The sequence below is a fragment of the Brassica napus genome, chromosome C8, assembly GCF_020379485.1.
Source record: "Brassica napus cultivar Da-Ae chromosome C8, Da-Ae, whole genome shotgun sequence".
In the NCBI taxonomy this organism is placed as follows: Eukaryota; Viridiplantae; Streptophyta; class Magnoliopsida; order Brassicales; family Brassicaceae; genus Brassica; species Brassica napus.
Window position 1 is genome coordinate 39,023,377 of NC_063451.1, and position 27,911 is coordinate 39,051,287.

The 27,911-nt window shown below is 36.9% G+C and overlaps 2 protein-coding genes and 1 pseudogene across 2 annotated transcripts; 2 read left to right on the forward strand and 1 right to left on the reverse strand.

Moving 5' to 3' along the window:
- Nucleotides 1–848: 848 nt before the first annotated feature.
- On the forward strand, nt 849–2,654 carry LOC106413300 (annotated as a pseudogene).
- A 2,654-nt stretch (nt 2,655–5,308) lies between these two features.
- On the forward strand, nt 5,309–12,829 carry LOC106414886 (chromatin-remodeling ATPase INO80). Its single transcript, XM_048764746.1, has 23 exons — nt 5,309–5,614; nt 5,775–5,862; nt 5,942–6,314; nt 6,401–6,833; nt 6,927–7,127; nt 7,241–7,351; nt 7,631–8,058; nt 8,140–8,248; nt 8,340–8,420; nt 8,494–8,666; nt 8,796–8,921; nt 9,124–9,285; nt 9,381–9,438; nt 9,542–9,772; nt 9,918–10,064; nt 10,153–10,701; nt 10,793–11,053; nt 11,126–11,233; nt 11,325–11,419; nt 11,505–11,661; nt 11,852–12,061; nt 12,152–12,310; nt 12,498–12,829. Exons 1-23 carry the CDS (start codon nt 5,555–5,557, stop codon nt 12,711–12,713), a joined length of 4,536 nt encoding a protein of 1,511 aa, XP_048620703.1. The 5' UTR covers nt 5,309–5,554; the 3' UTR covers nt 12,714–12,829.
- A 2,420-nt stretch (nt 12,830–15,249) lies between these two features.
- On the reverse strand, nt 15,250–20,424 carry LOC106414887 (putative calcium-transporting ATPase 11, plasma membrane-type). The gene is made up of 7 exons (XM_048764747.1): nt 20,065–20,424; nt 18,821–18,875; nt 16,789–18,713; nt 16,536–16,691; nt 16,278–16,449; nt 15,898–16,196; nt 15,250–15,818 (listed from the first exon to the last, which is right to left on the reverse strand). Exons 1-7 carry the CDS (start codon nt 20,233–20,235, stop codon nt 15,519–15,521), a joined length of 3,078 nt encoding a protein of 1,025 aa, XP_048620704.1. The 5' UTR covers nt 20,236–20,424; the 3' UTR covers nt 15,250–15,518.
- Nucleotides 20,425–27,911: the final 7,487 nt, after the last annotated feature.

Consider the following 27,911-nt stretch of genomic DNA (forward strand, 5'->3'; position numbering starts at 1 on the left):
GGGAGCACCAGCGGTTCCTCATCTTCAATCGACATAGCACCAATAGCTTTTTGTAAGAAATCAGCCATTACGGCGGCAGAGCAATCAAGGAATGCGACGGAGTTTGGAAGCAAGGTTAAGACTTTGGGGAGCAAATCAAGCGTGATAATCGTGAAATTACCAGTAATAAGGCAAAATTCTGATACGATTTTTTGTGAAATCATGATGAAAAGGGAAGATTGGCAATCACGGTGAAAAGAATATGGAAACTTCCAGAGGAGAAAGGAAACTAGGAAGTAATTGGAGCTATGAGAATTATAAAAATAGGAAAGGGGCAATAAGTACCCTAAATTAACACCGTAGCTAAGGGCCGGTAATTAGATTCTCCCAACCGGAAAGAAGAAGGAATAAACCAAAAAAAAGGAAAGTCCCAGACCGGACTTAAATGGCCGGAAATCGCCACACGAGAGAAAAAAAAAACCCGAAGAGTAGAAGTTTATTATGATTTGAAGTTAAAGTTTTTTTTTTTTTTTTTTGAATTACATTTACTTAGAAAATATTTTAATGTTTCTAATTAGGTTGTTTGTTTTTAATAACTTACTTTTCTAATATGAATTACTTGCCCAAGTTGAAATCATTAAATATGCAAATAACTTATTGACAAAATTTGTTTTTAATAACTTACCTTTCTAATATGGATTACTTGCGCAAGTTGAAATCATTAAATATGCAAATCACTTATTCACAATACACATTTAATATCTTTATTTAAGCGTTTGATTTATTTATTATGCAAATTATTGTGCGTCGTTAATATGAGAAATAAATCGACTGTATATATATAGAAAACAACCAAGGTCTTATAATGCAAATTCTTGAATGGCTCTACCGATCATGCGTCTCTCTTCTCCCAACAGGGCAAGAAAGGTCCTAACCAGGACGCCATGATTGTCTGGGAGGTGCGTTTGTTCTGTTAAAACCAATTTTGTTAATTAGTATGTGTACATTCTCATTAAATGTATTACTTCAATATAGTTCTTGTTGCTGTAAGTTCTATATGACTATCTTCATTTACTTTCTAAAAGTATGCCATCAAATGTTTTACTCCAAGGACCATTGGTTCAATTGACAAATATATAACTTTTTGAAGTTTTATCTTTTTAATAAGTTGTATAGGCTTAGTGTCACTCAGTTGAATATTTGATTTTTTTTTTGAAATGTTTCAGAATCTTGGGTCAATGGAGGACACTGTATTTTGTGGTGTATTTGATGGACATGGTCCTTACGGTCACGTTATCGCAAAGAGAGTCAGAGATTTGCTTCCGCTCAAATTAGGCTCTCACTTGGAGTCCTATCTCTCATGCGAGGAGGTTCTTAAAGAGATCAGCCTCAACACTCCTGACAGAATGACCTCTGACAGTCTTGTGCAAATATATGCTAATGGTGAATCCCAAGTCTACAACAAGGATCCAGATATGGTTCAGATGCTGTTGACCTCGATTGTTAAAGCCTACAGATTCATGGACAAGGAATTGAAGATGCAAGTGGATGTTGATTGCTTTTGTAGTGGTACTACTGCAGTTACTATGGTTAAGCAGGTAGATAGTTGGACCAAATATTCTCATGTTGTGTCTGAGTTTTGTTGCGAAAAGTCCTTTTCATTTGTATTTTTTTTTGTTCTTTGGGTTATTTGGTTTAGGGTCAACATCTTGTTGTTGGAAACATTGGGGATTCAAGAGCAGTATTGGATACGAGGAATAAAGAGAATAAACTTGTTCCTTTTCAGTTAACTGAAGATCTCAAACCAGATGTTCCAGGTTATTTTACTGCTACATCTTCCTCTTCACAAAGGTTTTTATAACCAGTTCCATCATCCTTAAGTTCTTCTTACGGAACTACTGTGAAGAAACTTTAGTTTTAGCTTTTAAACATTTGAGAAGATAATTTGGTTTTTATCAATTAAAGTTGGGAGTTTTGATGTTACCAGCTGAAGCAGCAAGGATAAAGAGATGCAGAGGACGTATATTTGCTCTCCGGGATGAACCAGGAGTTGCCCGCCTCTGGCTTCCTAACCACAACTCACCTGGTCTGGCCATGGCGCGTGCTTTTGGAGATTTTTGCCTTAAGGACTTTGGTCTCATTTCTGTGCCTGACGTGTCCTACCGACGCCTCACTGAGAAAGATGAATTTGTTGTCTTGGCAACTGATTAGGTAAGAGATATCACACTGTCAATGAAATAGTATTAGTAAAAAGTCCAATAGTTCTGAATAAATGCATATAATAGAGGTAAAAAACTATTTGGTCTCTTAAGTGTGTTCTTGAAACTTTGCTAGATATGGGATGTATTGACGAATGAAGAAGTTGTGGAGATTGTAGCGAAAGCACCAACACGTTGCACAGCTGGTCGAGCCTTGGTAGAAGCTGCAGTGAGGAATTGGAGATGGAAGTTCCCCACTTCAAAAGTCGATGACTGCGCTGTAGTTCGCCTCTTCCTTGATTCGAAACCAGACAAATTATCAACTGCTTCTTTCTCAGTGGATAAACATATCAGCAATGACCTTACTGTACCTGATACAACATCAACGTCAACTCCAGGCTCGGGAACCGAATCACCTGAGCTCAATGGTGTCGAAGAGTCGACAGAATCGACACACTTGTGACAACCAAAGAGTAGGGAGATAGAACAGAGGCAGGAGGTGAAAATGTGGGATTAGACTTTGTCTATCTCTCTCTCCCTTTCAGTTTTTTTTAGTCTCTAAATGTCTCTTATGCTCGATGTTCCCGTCAAAAGTCACTGTTTGTATATATAACAATGTCAATACTTTTGCTACGGTCTCTTTTTTTTTCCTTTTTCTTGTAAATAAATTTCTGAAGCCGCATTTCTGTTTGTTTGAGCAATTTTTATATGTTAGAAACCGCATCTGCTTTTTAGACCCAAAGTGATGTTCAGAGTGTTTACCCTGCTTTTGTGCCTTTAAGGCTTTATTTTGGTTTCTATGCTGAGAGGCACATAAATCCAAGGCAAGAGTCCTTGAATCTTGATTCTTCCTCGGATAACATCAGCGTTCCAGAAGAACTGATAAATAGTGAATCTAGAATGTGGCATGCCAAGGAATCTTTTTCAAATAGTTGTAAATCAGATGATCAATCTATACCGACTTTAAATTTTTAGACCCAGTTTAATTATAAGAGACCCTAAGTTTTCTCTATTTATTAGAAATTTCATGAGCCTTTTAACAGAGGCTTATGGAGTGGTGAATTATTTCCGGAATGACATCGGAACCACCTACAATAGCCACCATGAAAGAAAAGTCATTATAGCCACCTAAAAAGGAGAAGAAACACATCAAATATGTTTTGGAAGAAGAAGAATGGCTGATAAAATCAGTGAATTTTGAAGCCAAACTATAGGGTAAGTTCTTCACTCATATGTCTATCTATAGCCGAAAACGGATCTTCATTTATAACTTTGGTTTAAGAGTTATGATCATTTCTCCAAAACTGATCAATGCAGATCGGATCAGTGAACAATCAACTTCATGAGCGATTTCTTGTCAATATTAAAGGGACCAAAAGGTGATCTAGGTGTCTTTGGGAATATTTCACTATCATCTACTCCAAAATAAATTTCATTTATAATATTATATCGTCAAATTAGTTAAATTAGTTAAATATATGGTCACACTGTAGTGCTAAGTCAATAATATCATATATATTAAGTGGATGACGTAACATACAAATTTTTTGGGTTTTTTTACTATATGTTTTTGTATATATCATATTTATTTTTATTTATAATTTATTAATAATAGATATAAGACAATATTGTTGTATTCTACGCTATGTAATCATCATAGAAAAATACATCAATAATCTATTACTATTAGTAAAAATATATTTGTATACACTTTAAAAAATATATAATATCATAAATGAAATTTATATAACTCATTTTTTTACAGTAAAATAAATACATTATTAACAAATAGAGTTTATCTGTCTTTTACATTTTAAGGTCTACGTTCATCTTTACTAATTTATGTTTTTGTATTTTTTAATTAGATATATTACTGCATGCGAGTCGTCGTGGCGGATTCTTGCTTTTCCTACACATTTTCGTACTACTGTTGTAGAGAAACTTGGATTTCATCTTCCGGATCAGGAGCTGGTGTTTTTTTACGATGATGAACCTATTGAGAGTATTCTCAACAAAAAGACTGTCAACCAATCCTTGTTTTTGGCCTGGTTCATAGCAAACAAAAAAATACCCAGAGGTAAGAGAGTTGACATTTGTAACTATTTCCAACAAAATTTGTTTGGAAATCAGGTACGAGAGAATGGGTACCACGGAGACGAGGCCTTGCGATAGGGAGGATTGCGCATATTCATCCAAAATATGTTATCTACAAACAAGTTTTTCAGAATTTTCCGTAGTCACGGTACGTAATTTTAATCTACTTTTTTTTCAAATACAATTTTTAAAATATATAAACTGTTACAATTATTTATTTTTTGTATTTGCCAGATGGGTTGTGATGAGTTAGGAGACCGATGACGGTATGTCAATTTAATATTATTTCGTGTTCAATAAAATTTAGAAATTTAGAAATCTATCAAATAATGTTAACCCGTCAAACTGCTTACAAAATTTATTTAATTTTTTGCAGGTTTCTAATTGAATTTGCTTTCTTTATCGAGAATTGTACTTCATAATTTATATTATTTATAGATAATATTTTCTTTTAATATGTCTACATAAATGTTTGTTTATTATTTATGGAAAAATAATATTATTCACCTAAAATAAAGAATTACGACACATATACAATAAAATTCTAATTAATGATAATATAAAATCTGTTACTTCTAAAACTATACACTATTTATTCCATTTTTTGAATGAAAGTATCTTCTTAAACACACAAAATATTTTGTGATATTGCAATTATAAATACACACAATATATGCCTCTTCATACTGATATTACTTTGTTCCCTCTCGTCCATCTTAAATGTTGACTACCAGCTTTTTTCCATGGCTGATGAATTCTCCCAAAGACGGTGATATTATGTTGTAAAAGTCGTTACTTCTAAAAACTATATAATATTTATTCCATATTTTGAATTTTCTTATGCCCGCACAGGGTGCGGACTGGTCACCTAGTATATTCTTATTTGCCACATACACTGCTATTATATTCTTATTATCTACCCAAAATTTTATTTTTATTAAAACGGCACCATTTCACCCGATGGATCTTTGTCGTCTCTGTCGTTATCAAACCGGCCGGTATATCGGAAGGGGTTTTTGCAATAAAAGAAAAAAAGGGAATTAAATGATTTTTGTGGAGGAGGGCGCACGGTAAGAAGCTTTCATGGAATGGCGTACGTTAGTACTTTACTATCTTCCGCATCTCGTCTTTTACCTTTCTTCTCTATCATACTGGGATTAGGGTTCTTCTTCCTCGAGACGAACTCTTCTCATTATATCTCTCGTGGCGAATGTTTCGCAGCTTTTAAAGGGCTTTCACTCGCCGTAAAAAATTGACGAAGTTTCTTCCACTTCCTCTCTCTCATGGATCCTTCGAGAAGGCAGTTCAGGGACTCGCGTTACGCCAATCTCTTCGATCTCGAGGTCTGTACGGTCCCAAAGTTTGTTTCTTTCTGCTGTTTCCTTTTGAAATCAACACTATATGATGTGTGATTGCACATGGTGGGATGATCATGTGACACCTGATGAGAATGTAGTTTTAGGGATTGCAAAATTTTGGCTCTAAAAAGTTTGAATCTTGCAGCCGTTGATGAACTTTAGGATTCCGAGGCATGAAGATGAATCTGATTACTATGGGAGCAGTAGCCAGGATGAAACTAGAGGCAATCAAGGTACTAACTTTATTTGGTTTTGTGGTGGCACTTTTGAGTGATGTTTTATCTGTGTCTAACTGTTTGGTGATGATCTTAGGTGGGGTAGTAGCAAACTACGGCAACGGCGTTAAACGGGGGACGAGTTCTGGTACTAAGAAGAGAAAGCGGTGGACAGAGGTTGATGATGATGTAGAGGATGGTGATGACCACTACAGTCAACATGTTACTGAGGAGCATTACAGAGCAATGCTTGGGGAGCATATGCAAAGATTCAAAAATAGGTCCAAGGAGTCTCGAGGGAATCACACTCCTCTGTTGGGTGTTCCGGTGCGTAAGAGCAATGTGGGCATTAACAGAGGTAGGAACGATCACCATAGGAGATTCTATGACGTGGATACCTCGTCGAATTTTGCTGCTGATGCGATCCCACAAAGGCGAGGGAGCTATCGTGAATCCAATGTTACCCCCAAGTATGTTGTTCATACCTTTTTTATATTATACCCTTGAGGGAACTAATGGTGTTGAGCTTCTTGGATTGACATATGAAATTTTGCAGAATAGCATATGAACCTTCGTATTTGGATATTGGGGAAGGTGTTGTCTACAAAATTCCTCCAAGTTATGACAAGCTCGTGGCGTCATTGAGCTTACCAAGCTTTTCAGATATTCATGTGGACGATTTTTACTTGAAAGGAGCCCTGGATCTGAGATCATTAGCAGAACTGATGGCTAGGGATAAAAGGTCTGGAGCTAGAAGCCGTTATGGAATGGGTGAGCCTCGGCCTCAGTATGACTCTCTTCAAGCTAGAGTGAAGGCCTTGTCAGCTTCAAGCTCCAGCCCTAACTTTAGCCTCAAGGTGTCAGAAGATGCAATGAATTCTGTCGTTCCAGAAGGAGCTGCTGGAACTACTGCACGGACAATACTATCAGAGGGTGGTGTTTTACAGGTCCATTACGTCAAGGTTCTAGAGAAGGGGGATACATATGAGGTTTGGATCCTGTGACAGTAATTTTTCATCATTTTGTGTTACCCTTCCCGCCTCTGTCAACAATATATGTTTTTTCCTTTCATTGTTGTTCAGATTGTTCAACGAAGTCTACCAAAGAAACTGAAGGTGAAGGATGATCCTGCAGTAATTGAAAAAACAGAAAGGGACAAGATTAGGAAAGCTTGGATCAACATTGTCAGAAGAGATATACCAAAACACCATAGAGTTTTCACAACTTTTCATCGGAAACAATCAATTGATGCCAAAAGGTTTGCAGATGGTTGCCAACGAGAGGTAATTGAAATTAACACTCATATTATGGCTTCTTTTTTTACTTTTCTAAACTGTCATTCCCTGGCATTTCATCTTTGAGTAAGCTCTCATTTGCTGTTATATTGAGTTCACAGGTGAGAATGAAAGTGGCCAGGTCATTCAAACTGCCAAGGAGTGCACCAATTCGCACCAGAAAGATATCCAGAGACATGCTGCTATTCTGGAAGCGGTTTGACAAGCAGATGGTACATTTTTTATTCTCCCTTATACTCTGTAGTACGCTTACGGGCTTCTAACTAGATCTGATAACATGTTCTGCTGCCAAATTTAGTTTATGATACATTCTTTGTTTGCCCTTTCTCAAAGATGAGGACTTAAACAGTACTCACGACTCCATAAACTTGGCTATAGAAAGGGATGAAGTTATACTAAAAAGAAAGAGTTGATTTCGAATGTTATTATGCCATTCTTGTGCTGGTGTTCGTTTGAGTGGTACACTTGGATTAAATTGACTATGTTGACAGGCAGAAGAGAGGAAAAAACAGGAAAAAGAAGCGGCAGAGGCATTAAAACGTGAACAGGAGCTTCGAGAGGCACAAAGGCAGCAACAGAGGCTCAATTTTCTTATTAAACAGACTGAACTTTACAGTCACTTCATGCAAAACAAAACCGATGCAATGCCTTCCGAATCCCTGCCGATAGGAGATGAAAATCTGGTTGACGAAGCTCCCCTAGAACCTTCAGCAGCAAAACTTTCTGAGATGGAGGATCCTGAAGATGCTAAAATGAAGGAAGATGCCCTGAACGCTGCCCGAGAGGCAGTGTCTAAGCAGAGAAAAATAACAGATGCATTTGACACTGAATATATGAAGCTACAGCAAACTTCTGACATGGAAGGACCATCAATTGATGTCTCAGTCTCAGGCTCGGGCAATATAGACTTACATAACCCGTGAGTTTGTGTTCTTGTTACTGCCTCATGTTATCTTCATGATTTTAGAATGCCAAGCCAATTAACTCTCTCTACTTGCAGATCTACAATGCCTGTTACATCAACAGTTCAGACTCCAGAAATGTTTAAAGGAACTCTAAAAGAATACCAAATGAAAGGTCTTCAGTGGCTAGTGAATTGTTATGAGCAGGTTCTCTCAACTTCATCTACATTTATTATTTCTTGTGGACTTTATAGAGGAATGGGTATATACTAAGATTATTATTTTTTATATGTTCCAGGGTTTGAATGGCATTCTTGCTGATGAAATGGGCTTGGGTAAGACTATTCAAGCCATGGCGTTCTTGGCACATCTGGCTGAGGTAAATCGAACTGTTGGTCATTTTTATCTGTTGCCGTTTGGCTATGTTAAAACTCTTTCATCGTCTCACACAGGAAAAAAACATTTGGGGTCCATTTTTGGTTGTTGCCCCTGCATCTGTTCTTAACAATTGGGCTGATGAGATTAGTCGTTTCTGTCCTGACTTGAAAACTCTTCCGTATTGGGGAGGATTACAAGAACGGACAATTTTAAGAAAGAATATCAATCCCAAGCGTATGTACCGAAGGTAATGGCTGTTTGGTATTTTATAGGTTATAATGATTTGCGTGTGACCTCTCCTTATTCTCTCAAAGAATCAATAAATCTTCTTTGCTATTTTTCTGAAGTTTTTCTTTTGACTGCCCCACTTTTTCAGGGATGCTGGTTTTCATATTTTAATTACCAGCTATCAGCTATTAGTAACCGATGAAAAGTATTTTCGTCGGGTGAAGTGGCAGTATATGGTACTAGATGAGGCCCAAGCAATCAAAAGTTCCACAAGGTTCTTACTTTTCCCTCGAGTCAGTTGAATCATGGTTGCTTGTGTTGGCAGTGATCATCTTATTTCACTCTTTAATTTTCTTTTTACCCTGTTGTACGTTGAGTTCCCAGTACGTGAGAATGTTACTTTTGTTTGAATTAGCTTGTAGATCCGTTGAAATGCTAAATTCTTATGCAAGTTCTTTTCCGTTTTTCTTTGACAGTATAAGATGGAAGACCCTTCTTAGTTTCAACTGTCGGAACCGATTGCTTCTGACTGGAACTCCAATTCAGAATAACATGGCGGAGTTATGGGCCTTGCTGCACTTCATCATGCCAATGGTTTTTGACAGCCATGAACAATTTAATGAATGGTTCTCAAAAGGGTATGTACTATTTTCTTGTTTGATGGTCGTGTAAAAGTTTGTTGTGAACAATCTAGGAAATTGTTTATGATACATGATCTAATATTGATTAACAGAATCGAGAATCATGCTGAACATGGAGGCACTTTAAACGAGCACCAGCTTAACAGACTGGTGAGATTTCACTTTGTGTTTGCAGCATTAGTCTGTGCAATGATGCATCTTTTACCTTTATCGGTGATCTAGTTACTCACATTTTGTTTCTTTTCTCAAACAGCATGCAATATTAAAGCCTTTCATGCTCCGACGTGTCAAAAAGGATGTGGTTTCTGAGCTAACTACAAAGACGGAAGTGACAGTACACTGCAAGCTCAGTTCTCGACAACAAGCTTTCTATCAGGCTATCAAGAACAAAATTTCTCTGGCTGAGTTGTTTGACAGCAACCGTGGGCATTTTAATGAAAAGAAAATATTGAATCTGATGAACATCGTCATTCAACTTAGGAAGGCAAGCTCTCTTGTCCCCTGCTTTCTTCTAACGTCTTGTCCTGCTTTCTCATACATTATTCAACATTAAGTTGTATCTGTCTTTCAAACAACATATGTTCGCAAGACTGTGGCTTATGGTAATGTATTTGTGTCTCTCATGTCAGGTTTGCAACCATCCAGAGTTGTTCGAAAGGAATGAAGGGAGCTCGTATCTCTACTTTGGAGGGATGTCCAATTCCCTTTTGCCCCCTCCCTTTGGTGAGCTGGAGGATGTACACTATTCTGGTGGTCATAATCCCATAACATACGAGGTGAAATTCAATACCTTATATAAGTTCCAAGGTCCACAATATCTTGGTAGTCTCTGACGTTGGTTTCTATCTTTCAATTCTCTTTCAGATACCTAAACTTCTACAGAATGAAATGCTCCAAAATTCTGAAACATTTTGTTCTTCTATTGGGAAGGGCTTATCAAGAGAATCCTTTCTGAAGAATTTTAATATATTTTCACCAGAGTATATTCTTCGGTCAACATTCCCAGCTGATAGTAGCGTAGATCAAGCAGTTAGTGGAAGTGGAGCATTTGGCTTTTCCCGTTTGATGGATTTATCACCATCAGAAGTTGGATATCTGGCTTTGTGTTCCGTCATGGAAAGGCTATTATTCTCTATATTGAAATGGGAACGGCAGTTCTTGGATGAAATAGTAGACTCTTTTATGGAATCCATGGATGGAGATAACATGAATACAGTTCAAACCAGAGCTGTCACAAGAATGTTGTTGATGCCATCAAAAGTTGAAACGAGTTTGCTGAAAGGGAGAGTAGGCACAGGGCCTACCTGTCACTCAATTGAATCTCTAGTGATCTCTCATCAGGAAAGGCTACTTTCAAGCATCAAGCTCCTACATTCTGCATATACTTTTATCCCCAAAGCCAGAGCTCCACCGGTATGGTTCTTTGAGTTTGCAAACTACTAACATGGGTAGTTTCCTTGCTAAGTCTTCTCAACCGGTATGTTATTGAACTTTTGTTTTTCAGATAAGCGTTCATTGCTCGGACAGAAACTCTGCATACAGAATTACAGAGGAAATGCATCAACCATGGCTTAAGAGACTATTAATCGGATTTGCACGAACGTCAGAAGCTAATGGTCCCAGGAAGCCGAGCAGCCTTCCACATCCTTTAATCCAAGAAATTGACTCAGAACTTGCAGTTGTGCAACCTGCGCTTCAACTGACGCACAGAATATTTGGATCTTGCCCTCCAATGCAAAGTTTTGACCCTGCAAAGTTGCTCACGGTAGTTTCTTCTCCTTACATTTAGCGACCTTACTATGAGCTCTTTGTTTCTTACCACAAAATTGGATCGTAGGACTCTGGGAAGCTGCAGACACTTGATATATTATTGAAGCGACTTCGAGCTGGAAATCACAGGGTGCTTCTGTTTGCACAGATGACAAAGATGCTGAATATTCTCGAGGTAATGCAAATGAATTTTTGCTTTTACGTCTAACAAACATCCATACCTACTACACCTTTTGCTTTACATTTTGATTTAAAATTCTATGCAGGATTACATGAACTACAGAAAGTACAAGTACCTCAGGCTTGATGGATCCTCCACCATCATGGATCGCCGAGATATGGTTAGAGATTTTCAGCAGAGGTAGGAATTAACTTTCACATGCCTTTTTTCTTTTAACCAGTGAGGTTTGCTGTGCACAAGTGTAAAACCCTATACATGGTTGCAGGAACGATATTTTTGTGTTCTTGCTGAGCACCAGAGCTGGAGGACTTGGTATCAACTTGACTGCTGCTGACACAGTCATTTTCTATGAAAGTGATTGGAATCCCACCTTGGATTTACAAGCTATGGACAGAGCTCATCGTCTTGGTCAGACAAAAGATGTAAGTGATTTTATTCTTCTTCCAATCTCTTTCATATCCAAAGGAAACTGTGCATTGGTTGCCAATTCCTTTGTAATTTCATTTTACAATCAAAAGTTCATGCTGGTGAATAAGCATATCTTCCAATGGCAATGAAATTTTGATTATATTCTATCTATTCTGACTTCCTGAAACGAAAAACCTCTTATAGGTTACTGTTTATCGGCTCATCTGCAAGGAGACAGTGGAAGAGAAAATTTTGCACAGGGCAAGTCAGAAAAACACAGTACAGCAGCTAGTAATGACAGGAGGTCATGTTCAGGGCGATGATGTTTTTGGAACTGCGGATGTGGTATCGTTGCTTATGGATGATGCAGAAGCAGCACAACTGGAGCAGAAATTCAGAGAACTACCATTACAGGTGGGGACAGGACAGCATTCTAGTTACCTCTAAGTAGTTCGGAATTCTAGTTCTATATTAGAAGGTAACCCAAAATGAATTGTCTTACAGGTAAAGGACAGACAGAAGAAAAAACAGCCAATGAAACGAATCAGAATAGATGCTGAAGGAGATGCGACTTTGGAAGAGTTGGATGATACTGCTCAACGACAGGATAACGGGCAAGAACCTTCCCAAGAACCGGAAACGACAAAACCCAGTAACAAAAAGGTATGTATGCTACAAACTCAGACTCTTTCGTTCGCCTTCTCGATCTTTCTAATGATTTATCCCCTAGCAAATGAAAATGATGGCACTATGAGTTGGTCTACTTATCGAGCATGTCTTGGTTCTAAGTCGATAACTTCTTGCTTGAGTATATTACTAAAAGGCATGTGTTATGTGCGGTGATTTGCAGAGGAAAGCTGCTCCAACTCCGAAATCTAGAGTTCCTCAGAAAGCAAAGGAAGAAGAGAATGGTGAAGGAGATGATACTCTTCAGCCTCAGAGAACAAAAAGGGTAAAGAGACAAACAAAGAGCATAAACGAGTCTCTTGAACCTGTCTTCTCTGCATCAGTTACTCCAACAAATGGAGAATTCAACCCAAGTAGCTCTAATGTAGATGCTGACTAATCCGAAGATGCTTTAAGCTTTTATAGATGTAACTTCAGGGAAGGTTTTAGTAAACTTGGTTCCTAGCTTTTGAGAAGTGTACAGATTTTAATAAATAAATTTCTCTTAAACCTGAATCGATTTAATGGTATATATATTTATAAATATTAATTGATTTATAGATTAAGAATTTAAGAACATCTCCAACTCATTTTTTATATGTATGTCTCTAATAGCATTTACGGATAAATCTATTTTAATTCATCTCCTAGACTATATTTGCGAAGTGATTTTGCCACATATCTTTTCTATAATCAATTTCACGAAACAAATATGACATAGCTACTGAAATTGATGACATGGTTTCTGGAAAAATATGACATGGATAATTTCATTTAATATTGATTTATATTTTTGGCAAATTAATTAGAATATGGTAATAATTCATATATTACATTTAATATTGATATTTTTTTTGGCAAACTTTTTTAAATATAGTAATAGCTCATACATCATCTATAAAATAAATATATTCATATAACATTTCAAATTTCGAAATATTATTATTTTTGTATAATTATACAATTTGTATTACGAAAGCTTTCAAAAATTTCTACAATTTTTTAAAAATTTAAATATCTAATCATAAGAGCATTAGTTTTTTATATACCTACAAAATTTATAAATATTGTTTAGGCTAAATTTTTGATAATTATACAATTGTATATCATTTTTATTAGTTTTATATAAATTGATTTAATATATATCAAATATATATTAAATATTAGTAAGAAAATAGTAAAATCTATAATATTTAATAAATTTTATTTTTAAATATAAGTTAGATTAAAAAATTTCTTACTGCACATGCAGGAAAACACCTAGTTTCTATTAAGAAATAAAGAAATGCTATTTTAGAGAGAAAAAAAAAACAAAATACTGACATAAGAAACTGTGCAGCTAGCAGTTAAGCAATGTCCATTGATGATACAGAGGAAGAGAACATAGTTTAGTCCATATTCAAAGTAAGGTTTGCTATTTTCCTCTTGAGCAATATGAAAAATGCCCTATCACTCTATACATCCTGTTATGAGGTTAGCCAAGGTTTCAGCCGGGTTGGTTAGCTACTTAAGCAGCTTCATCTTTGTTTTATAAATCTTATTAGTGCTTTGCTATGACCCTTGAGTTATTAGTTATCATATTCACTTGGCTGATAATCTGTCAATCATCTTGGTTTATGTTAGTGTCCACTTTCACCTTGCCTGCATGGTGTTGTTCAGCCATAGATTCCTGCTGCATGTCTTAGTTGGGAATGACGTTGGGTTTTACACACATTTGTTAGATTTAAGAAATAATTACGTTCAGCCATACTTTCTCCTTCCTATGTAACATTTTAACATATTTTGGGCATGTCAAGTACTTTCTCATGTATAATTGTCCAAATTAAACTTGTAACTAAAAAGAAAATACATTTTCTTATTTTTTAACACATTACCTCCTCATTAATCCAAAGCTTCCAAACCCTAAGAAGCCGTCGAGTTCTTCAATCTAATCGTCGCCTCCTCATAACTTCGGTGATTCCAAGACATAGTGAATCAAATCGAAGGATCTGTCAGATTTCTAACTTTCTTGATCCTTCTATTTTACTCGCGAGCCTTATTTTCACCGACTGATTGGTGCATCATGCCTTCTTAAACCATCTATCTTCTCCAATCAAACAAAAACACAAAAAAAAGCTTGCAGACCTTTTTCAACCGTAGCTTCAATGATGAATAGTATTTACCTCCACACACTCTGATACACGATTCACCAACGCAGAACTCTCCCAACCACACATCAGCTAACCCCACATCACCAAAACATGTCTCCGACCACTACTCGCCCAACCACGTGTTCATGGACAGTGACAGTTCCCCAAAGTCACACCCATCTCCCAACCACAAGTTCTCCGCCCACACTAACATTAACCACACATCACCCAACCAAAGTACGAATCCCCAGCCACCACCAAACAAATAGATGTGTACTTGCTTCAATAACATCCGTCCGATTTCTTTTATAAACTTTTAATCTAACGGTTCTAACTTAATCCCACTGTCCAATAAACCTACCAAATTAATGCACCCAAAAGAAATTAACTTTTTGTTACTTTACGTTTAGTTAGCATCCAACTATAACTTAGCATCTCGTATCCACGGGAAGGGCAATAAGGGAAGAAAAAAAGTAAAAGTAAAGCACAAAGTATCTCTCATGAAAAAAGTATGTCAACATGATAAAGACCCATGAGAAAGTACCCAACAGTGTGAACTTCTCTAGATTTAACAAGGTATTGATTAGTTGAATTTCGCTCTGAGAAGCAAGTCTGTAATAAGTTGCATCATCTTGATTGTCTCAGTGTGATTGATACTTATATACTTATTCCATGGTTTAAAGCAAAGAAGGTTATGCGTGCGTGCACAACAGTATAGACACAATGTGATGAAAGTTTTGATGTCTTGCTCGAGTGGTGTTTCTAGAGCTTTACTGAATGCTATCCTGAGCTTTTGTAACCAAAGGATTAACAAAAAAGTTTTTTCACTTTCCTCTTATCTTGATTTCCAAAAGAGACAATGATCAACGATCCAGATAACAAGACAACGAGGCAGAAGATACATTTATTGACACACAAAGACAAGAAAAGAAACTCAAAACCAGAACAAAAACCCCCGGTAACGCTTGACGTGTTAGATTTTATACATATTGAAATCATATCACTATCATGGAATTCAAAGAAGAAGAAAAATCAAATATAGAAAGGTGACGTAGGAATCGTACCAAGGAAGTGGATCAAGCGGAGTCAGATGGACCAGAAGGAAGCAGCTCATATCCATCGTGATGACTGTTTGATTCAACCGGTATGCATTTAAGACCAACGGCTAGAATCATGCTTATGGCTCCAATCACAATGCAGAGAAGCCAATGTTGCCAGCTCAAAGGAACTGTGCTTGCAAATGCACCAAGGAACTCAACAATGATCACTTGGAATCCAACTGTTGCAGTCATCACAGCAACAAACACCCAGCTGTTGAACATTCCTTTAAACACGTTTATCTTCTCTATCTCTCGGCTGTTTACCTCGTTAAACACCTGTTTTAGCAGCAAAAGCATTTTGTTACTTTCAGATACATTCTTATTCGTTCCTATAGTGAATCTTGTTTTCATTTACCTGGCAAAAGACGAAGGAGTTGAAGATGATGGTGTTGAGAACGGCTGTTGAATCTGGGCCTTCGAGGTTGAGTATTTGTTTGCCAGAAAAGTTGAGAATGCCGAGGACGATTAGTTGATAGATGCTTTGACCAATGATGTTTCTCCACATGGCTCTGGTGATGAAGCTTGCGGTTCTACCGATTGGTTGACGTTTCATTAAACCTTCGTTGGGAGGTTCGGTTGCTAGAGCTAATGCACCGAGTGTGTCCATGATCATGTTGACCCAAAGCAACTGCACCGCGGTGAGTGGTGCAGATCCTGAAAGCAAGAGACAACGTTAATGATCAGAGGAACAATCATTGGTGAAAATTGTGGGTCTGTGCGTTTGATTTTACTTACCTGTGATGCAAGCAGATACAAAGTTGATGATCAGAGCAACAACATTAACAGTTAGCTGGAACTGAACGAATTTCTGGATGTTGATGTACACAGCACGTCCCCATCTCGCCACATTCACTATCGTTGCAAAGTTGTCGTCCATTATGATTACATCAGCATTCTCTTTCGCAACCTGAGTATGGAGCATTCATAGTTATCGATTTGCCAATGATAAAATAATCAGTAGTAACAGGGGAAGAACCAAAGGCTATAACTAACCTCTGTACCAGCTATTCCCATGGCAAGTCCAATGTCAGACTCATGCAATGCAGGAGCATCATTTGTTCCATCTCCAGTCACTGCAACTACCTCTCCAATTTTCCTCAAATTGTTGACGAGTGTGTGTTTGTCCAATGGCAAAGACCGAGCCATCACCTGAAGTTAGAGAGAAGAAAAAGAAGAGATTATTCTAAAATGCTCTAGACATTTAATAAGAGGATGAATGATCTATGCTACTAATCTAAATCAGAACCTGGATTTTGGGTAAAATGGCTCTCATTTCATGTGGAGGCATATTACGGAATGTTGAACCTTCGATAGCTACACCTCCTGCTGTAAGAATTCCACATTCCTTTGCAATAGCTTTGGCCGTGCTTAAGTTGTCACCAGTGACCATACGGACAGTGATTCCAGCGTTTTGACAAGTTTGAACGGCTTCTCTGACACCTGGACGAACTGGATCCTTGATTCCAACAACCGCAACCAATGTATAGCCACCATCAGGAAGATCCCCACTTGGAGCTTGATCAAGATCTGTGTAAACCAAGCAGAGAGTCCTCAGAGCCGCTGAAGCAAATTCTTCTATGACTTCAGAGATTTTCGCAATCTTCTCTTCAGATAACGGAACAGACTCTCCGTTTGAATCCACAACCTTCTCGCACATCTTTAAGACAATTTCAGATGCACCTTTGCAGAAAGCGCGTACACTGCCGCCAGAATGAGATGTAAGAACTGACATTTTCTTCTTGTCTGAGTTGAAAGGCTCGATCTTGAGTATCTTATGTTCTCGGCGTTGCGTCTCAACGTCACCACCCAAAAGCAAACCAAATTCCAGTATAGCCCTTTCAGTTGGTGATCCCAGGATCTGAGTTTTTCCTTCCTTATCTTTCACGACTTCAGAACCTGTGTTCTGAAATATGGACTGTACAAGGATATTCTGAACTTTTTCAGATAGGTTCAGCTGGAAGTTTTCATCCTGTCTCTCCTTGACATTTTCACATATCCAAACTTTGTTGACTACCATGTGGTTAGTGGTCAAGGTCCCTGTCTTATCCGTGCAAATGCAGGTAGAAGAACCCATTGTCTCACAAGCAGACAGATGCCTCACAAGGGCCCTGTCTCTCATCAACTGCTTCATAGCAAATGCAAGACTTAAGGTCACAGCCAAAGGTAAGCCTTCAGGTACAGCAACGACTATGATGGTTACAGCAATGGCAAAGTAGTCAAGCAGTGCCAGTGCATCTTCAGAAGACCACTCAGTGATACTGCCAGAAGTGGCTTTGTCTATAACGAACCTTATGCACAACACCACAAACGTCAGCACTGCAAATCCTAAACCAATTTTACCTATGATTGTAGCAACTCCATTTAGCTTCACCTGCAGAGGGGTCTCATCCTCCCCACCTTCACTTAGAGTCTCCATCAACTTTCCCCACTCAGTCCTCATACCAACGGTGGTCACCAGCATCTTTGCAGAGCCGTTTTGGACTTTGGTTCCAGAGAGCAGAAATGGCTTCTCTTTATTCACGTGTGATGGTTCACTCTCTCCCGATAAGCTTGACTCGTCTATCTCAAGATTGTATCCGGATATAAAAATCCCATCAGCTGGAACTCGATCCCCAATAGATAGATGAACCACATCTCCAACAACCAAGTCATCAATGGAGACCTCTTGTCTGTTCCCATCTCTAGTAACTTGGATATTAATCTTCTTCTTCTCTCTATCCAAATCTCTGAACTGCAGAGATTGCCTGTAGTCACTGATAGCAGTAACCATGACCACCAAGATTATACTTAGCAAGATCCCTGTCCCATCATACATTCCCTTTGGAAATCCTTCCGTGGCAACTCCCACTCCTATCGACACAACAGCGCAGACCATAAGGATGATAAGAGTAACATCTTGAAGCGCTTCCCAGACAAACGTAAGAAATGATCTGGCTGGTTTCTCAGCATATCGATTTGCTCCGTAAATTTTTTCTCTGATGTGTAGTTCACTAGAACGGACACCTTCAGTGACAGAAACAGACACTTTCTGAGCAATTCCCTCAGCTCCTCCACTGTGCTTCAGACTCTTTGTGTCATGGTTGCGGACCATAGAAGCAAGTTCATCTGCTTCAACATAAAATCCCGCTTGTTTGACCTCATCAGTGAGTTTATATTCTGTCCGTGCACCAGCTGAAGAAATACAAAATGAACAGAAAAGGATTACAAAATCATAAACACAGTCAACAACCAAATTCTGAAACTCATGCATATCTGAAACTCAGCATTGCATATCTTACCATCAATGAACTGAAGAGCTGCCTTTTGAACATAGAAGGCAACCCGTATCTTTTCCTGGTTGTAAAATAAGAAAAACGTGAGCTGACTGAAGAAAACTACAACGACTAAATCGTTGGTCAACCAACATGTGCATGCTAATTAACATTATGAAAACATTCAAACTGCAATAAAGACTGATAGCTTTCTTAGGCATTAGAGGATATTAAGCTTTCTCCCACACCACACCACTCAGCTAAACTGTTACTGTATGTCAAAGTCTTAGTAATCCAACAAGATACAACCGGAGCCAACGCAATCTTTTTTTTTAAACGGTATTTGCCTTTGAAGCTATAACTCATTTAACATATGATAATTACTCCAAAAATTCAATTTTTACTTTCTCAACTTTCATACGTCATTATGATCAAACAGCCTACTATTTTGTCCAATTGTTTAGAGAACTGTCAGTGTTTCGATTTCAACAGGAAAAGAAAATATGACCCAAAACGGAGAAAATATGAGCAAAGAACTGTTTATTTATTTAAATTCAGGCAAGTGGACAAATAAAGATGATAATGTCATTCTCCTCCACGAAATTTCTTCGAAACTTACAAAAGCCGAGGTAGTTGCAACAACAAGTCAAAAGACATCAACAGCTATATGAACACTGAGACCACCACCACAGAGCATATGTTAAATATGATTAAATCAGGTAAGTGGATCATTAGTTATAATTAGTTATCACTGAGCTAGAAAAATAAAACTAGTAACGATTGGATGCTCAAGTCAAAACTCATTGATTTAATTGGATACACGTAAGCATGACCTAAGGTTATAAAATATTCATAATAAATAAATAACTCATCCGTTACACATCGAACCCTAAAATACGCGTCACTTTTTGTGTTTAGTTGACTGATAATTAGGATTTTTTGTTTTTGGTAAAATATTAAATATAATACCAGATTTTGGATCTCATTTCACAATATATAACCCGATCATTTTGGATCTTTAGTTGCAAATCTGAAGAAGAAAAAAACAGGGAAGAAAGACGATTTGACTCTACAAAAATGAATAACAGAATATTGAATGGATGGATGATCATCAATGGAAACATTTCTCATATCAAACAGATCGTGATCTGTTAGTGTACTACTGAAAACGTTAAGTACGATTTTTCCACGCATTTTCCCGGAATCCAAACATTTTTCCAGGCAAATTACAGAGTCAATCTCACGAGAACAGAGGTAAAATCAATACACACCTGGATCTGGCATCTCTTCTTATCGTTCTCAGCGACCGTTTCGAGATTCTTGATCATACGGAAACGACGAGCTCGGTTCTTGACGATGGATACGGAGGATCTCCATCGCTGCCGAGCCTCCAGCGACGGATTCTTCGCGTCCACCTCGAAATCCTTTAGGAGATTAGACATTCCCCCCCCCCCTAAAAATCACTCTCTCCGTTTACTTTCTTATGCTAGAGACGGAGCTGTTTCTGAACAGAGAGAAATCTTCGCCGGCGCGAAGGAAGCTAAAGATGAGAGAGAGGAGTGAAGAAGAATTGCCTCTTTCTGTTTCTTTTATATGCTAACGCTAAATCCCTCTCTCTCTCTCTCGCAAACGTGCGAGTGTCCGTTTTATGCGATGTCCAAACCCGGTTTAGTCCGGTTCTCGGGTTAAAATATCGGATCGGGCCGCCTTTTCCAATCAAGTGGATCGGTTTTTTTATTTGACGCCATCCAAGCTTGAAAGAAAGTCTTTGCTTACGTCCTCTTTTCGTGGAGTTTTATTAAATCATTCTTAAATAAATTGGTTACAAAATTGTTGAATTTAAAGAACTGTCGGTAAATCAGCCGAATATTAGGTTTTGTTGTAGCAAGTTTTTCAATAAATATATGCAATGATGAATGATGTTCTTCTTCCTTTTTAATACACTAAATCGACAAAATAGCAGAAGCACAGTAGCCTAATGGTTAATGTTTAAAAATTTCTATATCCAAGTCTAGACTTTGAACTTTAGAGGACTTTGAACTTTAGACGGATCTGGATTTCAATTACAGTAGAAGACAAATTATGCAGAAAAATTAGAGAAAATACATACAAGAGACTTTCAACATGGTGCAAAGGGTACCGTTAGAACTTTCATCTTATTTAAGAACCGGTTCTTAGTTTTTTTAGTTAAAAGTTAAAAGACAGATTCTTATATTCCGCTAAGAACTTCACCCTAAAACCTCATATTAAACATGCTTTTAGGAATGAATCTCGTAGGGCGGTTTAGACTATCGTTTTGTAATGTTTCTCATAATTTATAATAGCATAATAACCGGAATCGACAAAATAGACGTGTTATTTTCATGAACAACTCGGTCGTAAATACACATTACACTCTGAGAATCGTGTTGATCTTTCAATGATACTCCAATTCTCATCACGTTGGCTGATGTTTTACTTTACCTTTGTTTTTTTATATGCATGCAAATGGTACGTGTATGTTCAAGCTATAGTTATTTCTTTCAAGTTCGTCAAATTGCACAAATACCAACCATTTTTTATATACACAAATTGCAAATACCAACCATGTTATAACTAGAAACTTAGAAGCTATTAGATATCGGTACTCAACCAGTTACACACTCGTGTTTGTTCGCAGATATAAACCAAACTGTGAATTCAAATTCTAGGAGTTGGAAAATAAATAAAAATAAACTATTCTGATGTCTGATCAATAATAGATCAGAGATGACGGGATGAGTCAGCTCTACTGGTTAGAGCCTTGGGGGCCAATTGTCATGCTCCCGGGTTCGACGCCAGCCGGAGGAGAACTGCTCATCCATGTCACCAAATGCGGTACTGGGTGTTGGACCTTGTCCCTAGCCCAGGTACAACCCTCCCGGATGAAGTGGACCGCTGCCTAACCGGACCCAGGAGAATGATCCACGTAAATGGGAATTCCTGGATTACAAAAAAAAAAAAAATAGATCAGAGATATTATTATATCATTAAAGTTTAGTAAATTATATGGATTATTGCTTTGAAGGTGCGTGGATGCACTATATACACATGTACCCAACTTGCTACGTTCTAATTGAATCCTCACTTTACGAGGCTGCGCTGCCTTGCCTTCGTGTACCACCTTCTCTATCTCTTTCATCATCTTCCAGTTTCATTCTGTCTTTTATGATTCTTAAAACTTTTAAAAATTATTGCACATTCTCCTCAACAAAATACTGTATATCCATATAATTTTTTGACTACTTGCAACAATTAAACAAGTGAGAAGGCAACAAAACATGGTTGGCAGACATAATCTATTGGTTAAGTTTTGGGATACAGTTCCGGTATAATCCAAAGTTTAAATCTAGTCTTTCTGCATAAATTCAGGTTAAACAAGAAGTTGACAAATAAAAAACACGTTGATCTCAAATCTGGCGTCTTTAAAGAATCCACATAAAAAGAATAGATCTATACATACATCTTTAGACCTGAGAACAATCATACTTCATAAACAATTCTTTTTAAAAAAGAACTCAAGAGTAATTTAGAAAGGTGGTCAATTAACATACATAATATATTGAATGATATGGTATAATGTGAGGGTGAATTTATTAATATATATGAAAAAGGGTAGCTCCATAGTCAGAAAAATGCATTTAATATATTAATGGAGGGATTCATTGCTGTCCAGTGTCCACTGGCTTGCCAGTTGCCAACCATGGTTGACCCAGTTTCTCCCAATTAGCAAGTCTTATTAAAAAAAATAGCATTAGGTCTTGTTACCACACAAATATAGTAACAATAATTTAAATTTTTATTCATCTATATATTATAATTAGTAAGATTGCACTTGCCGAGAAACAAAACCCCCTCCCCACTATTGATATCCATCAACAAAGATCTTTCATGATCTGTTGTTTTTGTTTGTATTTTAAGTAAATTGGCCACTACGGACAACAGTTGACACAATCAAGAAGCACAAATAGAGAACATGCTAACCATTCCATTACGTTGCCACTACATCATAACAACACTACGAACGGAGCGAGCGAATTAAGAAAACGAATGTTAGGAGAAAGTGAGAAAACTGATGTTACCGCAGACCAATCAAGTAGTTATGCAATATTTATAATCTACTATGAGTCATAACAATAAATGCTCTCTGATGATTAATGATCATTTCAATCCATTATGATTGCAGGAAACATAAGAATTATTATTTTATCTGAGAAGAAGTTAAGAGCACATGGCGTGAACAATTCACCGCTTTAAAGACTGAGAAGCTTTGTGCATTGCTGATATTACTCTTTGATTACAGTAGAGAAAAATGAAAGTTGGTTAGGCCTCCAACAGCCAACAGTCCCAACATGGTGGCAAGTACATTCTTACTTCAATGCATCTTGTAGTCAAGAATCCAAGGTTTTCGAACTTCTATGTTTTTGGCTAAAATTTGGTGCATTATATTGAAATGTAGCAAGAGTTTTTACAACTATAATAAACCCCATGATAAAAATCTAAAGAACCCATTAGCGAGAAAGCTAGAAGCTCAGAGAAACCCAAACTATAGCCCAAAAAGAGATAATTGGTGTTGAAGTCAGAACATCAAAAGAAGAAAAACTTGGTAATTGTTATAAGATAAATTTTGAAATGATACTCCGCTCTTTTACCAACTCAAGCACAATGATCATTTACTCATTAAGCATTATGATCACCCACTCATTTACCAAATCAAGCACCATCTTTGTTATTTTATGTATTGTTGCTCACTATAAATACCATCACTCACCTCACTCTTTTGTACACTATTAGATCTTCTTCTTCTTTCCTTATAATAAACTATCTCTCTTATATTAGTGTTATTTGCTTCCTACGGGTATTAAATTCTACTCTTATTTAAATTTCTCGATACAATAAATTATAAGTTATTTCATAACACGTTATCAGCACGATCGTTCTGCAATTCGGTAAAATTTATTGTATCATATATACCCTGCTATAATGGTCGGTATACCACTTGTACTATTATTTATATTATGTTATAATGGCCGGAATACCGCCTATATTATTAATATTTTAATTAATTTATTGGTCGGCCAAGCCGCCTTATATCCTGTTTATTGTTAGTTGGTCGGCCGAGCCGACTTATATTATGTTTGTTATTAACTGGTCGGCTGAGCCGCCTTATATTTTGTTTATTGCTAATTGGTCGGCCGAGCCGCCGTATAATTTATTTATTATTCTGCATTGACCGGCTAAGCCGTCGCATAATTTATTATCATAACAAAAAATATTTATTCACCATAATTTTTATTTTTATCAAAATTTTATGAAATTTAATGGATTTGATTGATCTTTTAATACGATATTTTCAGACTGATTTTCGGTGCACTCGATTTAACCCCAACAGTCACAAAGAAATTTTTTCAAATTTTTACCCTTTTTCCAACGGTCATGAACAGTGATTCTCATCTATAAATACAACTCATTTTTCACTTCATTCACTCATCCAAAACATTTCATCTCCTCTCAAAATTTTCAAATCGCCATATTTCGGTTTTTCAATCGCAATGAAGATGAGTCGCTTAGCTTTAATTTTATGTGCGATTTATATTTTTTCGGCTATGTATTTTATTTTTGTTGGAGGAACCACTGATAAATATTTTGGCATTAACATCGCCTTATGTTTGTTTACATTATATTTACTTGTTATTGCTTGTATGATTAATGTAAACGGTTTTTAAATTATGAAATTCTAAGAAAAAAAAAAAAATATATATATATATAGTCATTTTAGACGATGATATTAATTTGTCTGATTGTATATATGCATGTTTTAAAGTAATGCACTATAATACTATAGTCATATGACATATAATATATTAACCATGACTAATGGTTGTACATCTGCTAAAACGCATCGATCGATGGGTTTATGGGCTATAACGCATCGATCGATGGATCTACTAAAACGACTTTGTTTAATTTAATTCTACAAACTGTAATGTGTATCGCTTATTGTTAATTGGTTTGGTTCGGTTAACACTCCAAACAGAAAACACCTTTATAACGTGTAGTTGCGTTACCGATTTGCTCGTATATTCATTGAACCATGCACATGCACACGTGTGTCACCAATATGCTTGTTTGATAATAATACGTTTAGTCAAAGTTATAACATTAAATTGGTTTGTTCAGAAAATAATGATGTTTTTAACGTCACCTTAATATATCAATATTGCGTGTTTCCATTTATGATCATTATATGAATGAATTTTATGTTTTCTTTTATTAATATGACAATTTCAGAAATGAATCAACATGCTAATGGAGCAAAATCCAAGAAACGGATTCGTGAAATATGCATACCAGATAGTGGAACAACGCACACTATTCTGAGACAAAAGAGATATTTCTCTGATATAAAACCGACAAAAATTGTCGTCAATACAATATCAGGTCCTGCAGACGTGATTGAAGAACTGGTAAAGCAAACTTTACTTTGCCGAATGGAACAAAATTTTCCATAAATAATGCTTTATATTCTCCGAGTTCTAAAAGGAATTTGTTGAGTTTTAAAGACATATATCTTCACGGATATGATACTCAGTCTGCAACTGAGGATGGAAAGAAATACATGTATGTAATTTCTGAAAAATGTGGCAGAAAACACATATTGGAAAAGTTTCCAGAACTTCCTTCGGGACTACATCATACTTATATCGATGAGATCGAATCAAATCTTGTAGTAAAATGGAACCCAGAAGAGTTCACATTTTGGCATGATCGCCTTGGCTATCCAGGCACCACAATGATGCGTAGAATCATAGAGAGCTCACATGGTCATTCACTGAAAATCCAGGAGATTTCTCAAGGGAATAAAATGACATGTGTTGCATGTTCTCTAGGAAAATTGATCGTAAGGCCATCGCCAACCAAAATCAATAAAGAATCACCAAAGTTCCTTGAAAGAATTCAAGATGATATATGTGGACCTATACATCCACCATGTGGACCATTCCACTATTTTATGGTATTAATTGACGCATCCAGTAGATGGTCACACGTTTGTCTATTATCATCTCGAAATGTGGCATTTACGAGATTTCTAACTCAGATAATCAAACTGCGAGCACAGTTTCCTGATTATACTATTAAAAGAGTTAGACTAGACAACGCTGGTGAATTCACATCTCAAGCATTCAATGACTATTGTATGGTAATGGGAATTGAAGTTGAACATTCGGTTGCTCATGTTCATACGCGAAATGGTTTGGCTGAATCTTTAATTAAGCGCCTGCAATTGATTGCAAGACCATTGATCATGAGATCAAAACTTCCAACTTCTGTATGGGGACATGCCATTTTGCATGCAGAAACACTCATTCGGATTAGACCGAGTGCATACCATAAGTATTCCCCACTACAGTTAGCGTTTGGTCGAGAACCAAACATTTCCCACTTTAAAATCTTTGGTTGTGCGGTATATGTGCCTGTAGCACCACCACAACGTACAAAGATGGGACCACAAAGAAGATTGGAAATATATGTTGGTTGTGACTCTCCATCAATTATAAGATACTTAGAACCACAGACTGGTGACGTCTTTACAACACGTTTTGCTGATTGTCATTTTGACGAAAATGTATTCCCAGTTCTAGGGGGAGAAAACAAAAATGTTGGAAGTGATATAAAATGGAGTGTACCATCATTGTTATATCTTGATCCTCCTACTAAAGAGTCAGAACTAGAAGTTCGACGAATTATGCATTTACAGAGTATAGCTAACCAGCTACCTGATGCATTTGCAGATACCAAGACGGTAACTAAATCTCATATACCAGCTGCAAATGCTCCTGCTCGTATCAAAATGCCAAATGAACAAGAAAAGGAGGATGACACACGAGAGCCAAAAACACGCCTGAAGCGTGGTAGACCTGTTGGTTCTAAGGATAAGAATCCTAGGAAACAGAAAAAAGCTGAAATATATGATGCACCCAAAATAGCAGAAAATATTTTGGAAGAAATAAATGATAAGGACTCTGATGAATCAGAGCATCATGAATCGAAAGATAATCATGAGATTTCTATTAATTACATCCATAATAGAAAGATATGGAAAAGGAATGAAAATGATGACATTGGTGATGTTTTCTCATATCTTATGTCAAATGAGGTAAATGAAGATACCGATGATCCAGAATCGAAATCCATATATGAATGTCAAAAGAGACATGATTGGAATAAATGGAAAGAAGCAATACAAATCGAACTTGATTCGCTTAATAAACGAAAAGTGTTTGGATCTATTGTACTCACACCTGAAGATGTGAGACCAGTTGGGTACAGATGGATTTTCGTTCGAAAACGAAATGAGAAAAATGAGATTACAAAGTATAAAGCTCGCCTTGTAGCCCAAGGATTTTCTCAAAGACCTGATATTGATTATGAGGAAACATATTCTCCTGTAATGGATGCGATCACATTTAGATTCCTGATGAGTCTAGCCGCTGATAAAAATCTTGAGATGCGTCTCATGGATGTTGTTACAGCTTATCTATACTGATCATTAGATACTGATATCTACATGAAAATCCCTGATGGATTTAAAATGCCAGAAACATTAAGTTCCAAACCTAAAGAGTTATGTGCAATAAAATTGCAAAGATCATTATATGGGTTAAAAAAATCTGAACGTATGTGGTACAATCGTCTCAGTGAACATTTAACAAAAGAAGGATATGTGAATGATCCTATATGCCCATGTGTTTTCATCAAGAAAACAACATCCGGATTTGTGATAATCGCGGTATATGTTGATGATCTAAATATTATTGGAACTCAGAAGAAAATACAAAAAGCATCAGAATATCTAAAAGGAGAATTTGAGATGAAAGATCTCGGAAAGACACAATATTGTCTTGGCCTTCTAATAGAACATCTTCAAAATGGTATATTTGTACATCAATCTACATACACCAATAGAGTGTTGAAACGCTTTAATATGGATAAATCTAATCCCCTTAGTACTCTGATGGTCCTCAGATCACTTAACATTGAAAGTGATCCATTTCGACCACCTGAGGAAAAAGAAGAGATACTTGGTCCGGAAGTACCA